The 7,719-nt window shown below is 34.5% G+C and overlaps 1 protein-coding gene across 1 annotated transcript; it reads right to left on the bottom strand.

The window, feature by feature from the left end:
• Positions 1-703: 703 nt before the first annotated feature.
• LOC107870669 (cyclic dof factor 3) lies at positions 704-3,820 on the bottom strand. The gene is made up of 2 exons (XM_016717261.2): positions 3,391-3,820; positions 704-2,452 (listed from the first exon to the last, which is right to left on the bottom strand). Exons 1-2 carry the CDS (start codon positions 3,496-3,498, stop codon positions 1,151-1,153), a joined length of 1,410 nt encoding a protein of 469 aa, XP_016572747.1. The 5' UTR covers positions 3,499-3,820; the 3' UTR covers positions 704-1,150.
• Positions 3,821-7,719: the final 3,899 nt, after the last annotated feature.

The raw sequence follows: 7,719 nt of genomic DNA, 5'->3' as shown, positions 1-7,719 counted from the left end.
ATGCGCCAGTACGGAGGTGTGAGATACTGACTATGGATGATTTTAGGCATAGGAGAGGTAGGCCGAAGAAATATTGAAGGGAGGTGATTAGACATAATATGGAGCAGTTATAGCTTATGGAGGACATGACCCTTGATAAGAAGGTGTGGAGGATGCGGATTAGGGTAGAGGGTTAGGGGGTGGGAGGGTGTCGGTGACAGCAGGGGAGTGTTCTGTATTTGTGTCTGAAGTTTCTTGTTCGTAGGTGTTGAGTGTTGTCTATGATTTCAGATTTATAATTTTAGTATTATCTTGTGGCTAGCGTTGTTAGTTTATTTTGTATACTGTACAAGTTTATATGCATTTATGTATTTTGTCTGTAATATAGTAATTGATTCTAAGTCGGGGGTCTATCGAAAACAGTCTCTCTAATTCACCTGAGGTAGTGGTACGAACTGCATACACTCTACCTTCCCCTGACCCCACTAGGTGGGAATACACTGAGTATGTTGTTGGTATTGTTGTAATAGGCAAGAGGGAACTATGAATTGTAATTAATTAGAACTTATGAATTGTAATTAATTAAAAATTATGCTAAATAGGATAATTAAGAGTCTATATTTGCTAGGTAGTTTTCCCTTGATATAAACCATAGTTCGAGTGTGTGACTAAATTTTGTGAATTAAATTTTTTTCCCAAGTTGCTATGGATGTATTAAGCCAACTTTAAATATCAAGTCAGTAAAGCTTCATATATAAACTCTCGAAAAAAGGATATTCCAGATTTACATCAATAGATTCTTCCATTGCATACCTACATGCATTCAAGAAGTCGGTCTTATTTTCAATATCATTAGTGCCCATCCTACAGGTTATATGTACAAAATAAACAAACTGCCAAACCATAAATGCTTCTCCTGAATAGCTGCTTATCCTGCTGCTACAGACAAATGAATCTTAGCTAGCCAAATGGGACTTAGTAGCAGGTGCTAGTTCTCCATTGTGTTATCTGTTTTTCTTCCTAAAGATGCACAATTACATCAATCAGTTCCTGCATTGACATAAGTTCTTGGGAACCAACATGTTGCAGCCAAGACAAGAGCTACAATTTTCCGCAATTGTGATCAGGAAGACGTATTTCCTCTATTTTAAAGGGAAGGAACTTGGTATCCTTACGTGCTCTCTTGGAAATTATGTGATCGGGACAAGGCTGCGGGGTTAGCTTGCAGGACTAGATTAGTGTCGGATTCATTGTTTCTCTCATCAACTTTTGTATTGAAGGCCTTGAAGAGCCTCGTGCCATTAGCTGAATCATTCTTATCATTCTTAATGCCTAGTGTAGACCACATAGAGCTCTTAGCTGCTTCATCTAGATCATCAATTCTCAGTGTCTTAGGAATCAGTACACATCTCTCTCCATCTTTATCCTGCAAAGTATCCTCTTTCGCCATGTTTGATGGATTAAACGAGCTTTCATCCCGAGAATGTTTCCCTAAGGTTGGAGAATTAGGATTGTTGCCATGGACAGAGCAACTAGCAGAAGAGGGTGGTGGAGATACCCACGGGACATTCCAAGGGCTTGCCATAGTGCAACTCCAGTATGGGGGTGGAGGATAAAATGACACCGGAAAACCAGATGGAGCAAGGGTGGGTGGTGGCACTGCAGATGTCCAGGGAGCCGCATTACATGTATAAGGCCAAGGAGGCCCTGGAAAGTGATGCACTTGCGGTGGAAAGGCCTGAAAATTCTTCCAGGCTAAATCACGTGCAGTGGAATCATTTCCCTTTTCTGTTGAATTTGAGGTTGTGCTACAAGCCTCGCTTGATCGATCATTCCCAATTTCTTTCCCTCCACAAGAAGCAATCATTCTTTGTTCAGATCCATTAAATCCATTTTGAATAGAGTTATGTGATTTCTCAGCAATGTTCAATATAGAAGCCATGGAATCACAAAGAGGTTTATCTGATCCAAATGCAAGGACAGTTCCATTTGTTCTGTAACTAGGAAGGTTCATCCCATTTGCTGCTTCAAACCGGGCTGCTTGGAGGGCATCTGACACCATTATATGACGGTAACTTGAAGTGGAAGAACTTTTGTTCTTGCGGCGACCAGAACCCACAGGCACATTTCTCATTGTTCCCCCAGCTGTCCAATATCTCTGACACTTTTTGCAAAAATAACGGGGCTGGTTGACATTGTAATTGTTATAATAGCAGAATTTGGTTTCCATGCTATTACAGCGCGGACAGGGAAGTATTTTGTCTGGCTTTTTCAGTACCTTATCCTGAGTGCCACTTGCCTCATTTGGATCGTCCTTCTCGGTAGATTTTGGGGACAATGTTATTTTATAGGCATCCTGTGCCTTCGGGTCATCACTTATACCAGATGATATTTCTGGTTCAACCGACTCGTCTGCAGTGGAATTGGTAAAATCATCTCTTTTACTCTGTGTAAGCTCTCCTTCAGAAGTGATCTGAACATTGGAGAGTAAAAGGTCAACTTTTAGTTCTATTACAGTGATTGAATCCAATTTTTAGCATAGGCAATATAATAGCGTTATGTTACCCACTATCAAATTATCAAGGGAGATGCAGAAATCGTACTTCAAGATCCATTATGTGTCTAAGTACTTTTGTTCTTTCTAGCATCTGTTATTTTGGAACAACTCTTATTATCAATCTCCCGACTCATGGACTTGGATTGTCAAGTAATACATGATCATGAGATCATGAAATTTATTCTTCTTCTGGATAAAAGAACAAAAAAGTCCACCAGATTTTGACCAAAAATCTCCACTCATCGGAATTGTTAACAGTTCTACTTGATGAAAGAAATGAACTTTGAACTATATCACCTAATACACTTTTAAAAGGAAGGCAGATTTGGAGTATTATTGAGAATGAAAAATCCTCCGGCTCCGGACAAGGCAATTAAAGACTGACTTGCAGGACTCTCCTAGTTTTGAGTCTAACTATCATTGAATTATTTGCTACGATCCATAACGAGACAAAATCTAGTCGCAACCGCAAAACTTTAGGCTAACATAACTAAAATGACTCAAACTTTTCTTTTTCATAAATTCAAAAAAGAGTAAAACCAGGATAAAAGAGGAGAGTGCAGTTAACCGCCATCCGCCAACGTAAAACTAGTCAATTTATGAAGCAGAGGGTTGTAGCAGCGTGATAGCCGTCCAAGGTAAAATTAATTAATTTATAAATAGGGTCAGAAGCTGTGCACCGGAGCTTGCTCACATAGCACGTCACAAATTCAGATAAAAGAAAAAGATTGCGGTAGGTTGACAACCATCTTAATCATTTTACATGATTTGTGACAATACAATTCAAAAAAGGGCCATATGTATACACAAAGATAGATATGCATGTTATTGTACAAACACAGAGAAACATATACCTGATCATCATGTGAAGTTGTGTTAATAGAAGAGCTTCGTAGATCATCAATTGGCAAAATAATTGTCTTTCCAAAAAGTTTAATCCCTGGATCTCTAACTTCTGACATTCTCTTTCTTTTCTTCCCAGTTTTACTTCCGCTTTCTTTTTGTAGATGTTGTTACTTGCAGAACAGAACAAACTTATACTGACTGAAACATGAGTTTTTGTCGTCGTTTTTTCAAATAGGGGTACAATCTCTTTTTCATAATTTTTGGTGTGTACTTAGTTTGGACTAAAAGAGGGGGAGAACAGAAAGGGGTATCTTTCCGGGGGTGGGGTAGGGGTGCCACATCAGTAAAGGCAATGAATTTTCAGCCACAAATTCTGTGTGGCAGTGAGAAGATCTTTAAAGGGTTTTGGGGGTCTCTGTTTCTTTTGATGGATTTTGATTCCCTACCCACTCTACCACACAACAAAAATAGTTGTGGTAAGTGCTTTTCCTTCAGTTTTTTTCCTCGTTACTTTTTGGTCCAAGTCAGCAATACCTTTTCCCCAAGTTACTATGCTTCCATGGATTTCCCCTAAAATTCTCATCATTTTTCATCACCCTCTTAAGCCATATAAAATATGTAAAAGTTTTATTTTACTTATTTCATTTTAAAAATCAAAAGAAAATACTCCCTTTGTTCTTGAATTAGTGGTTCTTTAGATTTTTATTGTGTTTCTGAATAAATGATGTTTTAAGTAATAAAAAAATATTAACGGTCCTTTTTTAATTTTACTTTTTTTTAAATAAAAAATTAATTTACATAACCAAGGAATTGTTAAAGAGTTACCCCTTTATTTCTTTTTACTTGGCATACTGTAACTTGACACACTCATTAAAAAAATAATTATTAACATAATTTTTTTATCATAGTATACCTACTAATTGATGATTACTATTTTGTTTTGAAAATAGTTTAGAGAACAAACAATTAATGCAAAAGGTAAAATAGAAAAAAAAAAGTTCTATTTTTTTTTGATATATCAAAACTGACAAGTAAAAGTAAAAAATTCAATTAAAAAATTAGTGACAAGTAATTCTAATGGAGGGATTAGATTTTTTTATAGTTATAATGATGAGTTAGTAAAAATTGTTATTATTATGATAAGTTAGTAAAAATACTCATTATTTCTAGGATTGAGAAGTTTCTTAAATATGTGTTTAAACTAAAACAACCTCTTATTTAAGATCAGAGAATATCATTTTCGTTCAATAGTACCCTAATTACATAATGACTACATAAAATTCTTTTGCCTAGCAAGGCCTTATTATAAAAGCAAAACAAAAGTTGTACATAAAAGCCCAATACCCGCTCTATCCGGGTCTTTAGACAAACTAAAAATTACACAAATACATAACTTATATTTTTAATATTACAAAAAATCTTAACTTTCTAAACATATTATAAGAATTTCATATATATACAGAATGTTATATATATGTCGGCTATGTTACGTATATTAATAAGGGGAGAGAATAAAGTAATTAAAAATTGAGAGAAAGTGTAATTATTTTTAAAAGGTTGGTATTTATGTTATTTATAAAAAAAAAAAATCAAAATCATAAAGACTATCTAGAAAGCAATGGAAAAAGGAAACTAAGCGACACAACCATGGTTATCGTCTTCATCGTCCATCTAAGCTAGCCCGATGTTTCAAAGCGTAGCTAAGGGAGGAACGACATAGTACCAGATGTGATTGTGCGACAAAACCCTAAATCCATGAAGAAAGATAGCTTTGGTGAATTTCACATCACATATTAAAAACGTCTCACTAATGTCATGAAATTATTGTAATTAAAGACTTCTTCTACTCTTTTTCTAATAGATTAGGCCTTAAAGCACCCAGATAAGTACTTATCTCCTTAAGTTCTCATATGATGTCAGTTGAAGTACAATCAATCGATTTTTCCTCTTAAAGATAAGTAGACAAATTTGAATTTCTAAAGTATAATTGATAAGATTATTTAGTAAAATAAATATCTAGTCCCTCCGCTTAAATTTATTTGTCATTTATTTCATAATTGAATTTTAATTTTTACTTATTATTTTGACATATCAAGAAAAATTAATTTTTATTTTTTAGTTTCACCCGTAGCATCAATTGCTTATTCTTCAAATTAATTTCAAGTCATAATGATAAACAAAAATACTATAATAAAATAGTCATATCAATAATTATTTTTTTATGAGTGCACCAATCAAAATATGACAAACAAAAATAAACATCTGAAGTATTAAATATCTTCCTGGAGGAATGCCAAAATAAGATGGATGGAATAAAATAAAACAAAGAAACTATTATTAAAAACAGCTTTTGGTATGTTATCTATTCTATACACCTTTCATATCATATTACTTGAATTGGAGAATTGAAGAAAGAAAAATAAAATATAAGAAAAGAAGTAGAAGAAGAGGCAACAGAGAACTTTTATGTTTCTAATTTATTCATATCGTTAAATCATAGTTACATAGTATTCTTTAAATAGGAATTGAAAAAATAACAAACAAAGATAATTTACTAAAAATATGACCCACTAACTTAATAATTAATAATTCATTAAATTAAATTTTAGACACTAAAAAAGATATGTTTTAACTCAATTAGGACTCCTCACAAGTGTATGAACTTTATCAACTAAACAGGATCACTAATCACATTTTGAGTCAATATTCAACACTCCCACTTCATTCAAAATTACAAACTTCAAATTTCTCCCTGAAATAATCATGTTTGGCTTGTGGGAGAGCCCTGGTAAGGACATCAACAATTTAATTACTTGTACCGCAAAATTTTATATATAGAGAGAATCTTTGTTATAGAACCTTTTGTTGTGAGGTCACAAATGATATGATAATTGTTACGGCCCGATTTAAAAGTCATGATGACACCTATCAAATTTGACAGCAGGTAAGCCAACACCGTAACCCGAAGCTAACGCAATGAGTTACTTCGGTAGAAATGCCCAACTAGGTCTAAGATACGAACACAAGTCATAATCAACAATGTTCGAAGATAAAGGAAATAGTCAACATGGATACCAAACCCCACGACTTGATAATATCAGTACACGAGCATCTAAGTATGATAGTAGGAAATAGAACCCAGAAATCTAAAATAGTCAATACATCTGTCTTGAACACAAAAGACTGAACTAAAGATAGAGGAAAATGGGTGACTCGAAACTCTAAGAGCTCACCCTATCTTCAAAAGATCAACACCTTATGAACTCAGATCAACGAAGATAACCAGTACTCGGATCTGCACCAAAAAGGTATAGATGTATAGTATGAGTACCAAAAACAATGGGTACTCAGTAGGCATCATCGGCCAATTGAGCTAAATCATAATATAAAGGTGATATAATGCAAGATAATATATATATATATATATATAAGTAAGGGTTCAGAATCAAACCTGAATCCTCTTCAGTGTCACTGTATATAATAAGTAATCAAACCAGAACAATAGTATGACACATCGCATCAATGCACACCAATTCCATCATATGTAGGAAGTAAATGATTCAAAGAGTAAATTAACACCAATACAATCACAATCACTTAAATACAAAGTTGGCACCTAGACTGAAACACCCTGGATTTTGACCCTTAGAAAATTCTTCGCTTTTGGCTTCTAGACATCATACGAATTAGGGTACTATTCGTATGATGTGGTACAATTTGATGGATCATGATCGTATAGTAACCAGTGTAGGTTCGATGGTTTTTTTCCAAGATATGATTGGAACAAACGAGTCTTATATTAGGGTACTAATAGTAAGGTGTTAGGGTACTATTCTGCCTAGGGTACAGTTTTATAGTACTAGTTGTATGGTTGGGTATGATTTGGCTTGGGAGGTCGTATGTTGGATAGTGTTGGGGTCCAAGGGAGGCCTAGGGTATGACTTAAGGGTACCACTTGTACCCTAGGGTATAATTGGAGGGGGGAGGTCGTACCATCTTGCGGGAATTATAAGTAGTTTAAGTTGGGGGTAATCTAGATATTTTTCCTTTTAACCTCTTAAGGCCATATAACTTATAACACTTTTGGGATGTCATTTAACCTATTTGTAATCACTCAAACTCTATTAAAACACTCTAAAGGATCTTGGGTCAAAGAAGGCTAAAGTTTCATCAATAGGATCAATTTGGGGCTTACAAAGGTGATTTCTCTTCGTCATCTTCATAATCTAAGGCATGTTACTCCTCCCTCATTGTTAATTCCAACTAAAGCATATTTTATGAATTGTTTTTATGGCATAAATATTATATGGTTTTGGGTTTTCAAATACATGTTGGGG

This window comes from Capsicum annuum, chromosome 5, assembly GCF_002878395.1.
Source record: "Capsicum annuum cultivar UCD-10X-F1 chromosome 5, UCD10Xv1.1, whole genome shotgun sequence".
Taxonomy (NCBI): Eukaryota; Viridiplantae; Streptophyta; class Magnoliopsida; order Solanales; family Solanaceae; genus Capsicum; species Capsicum annuum.
This window is presented reverse-complemented; position numbering and strand designations above follow the sequence as displayed.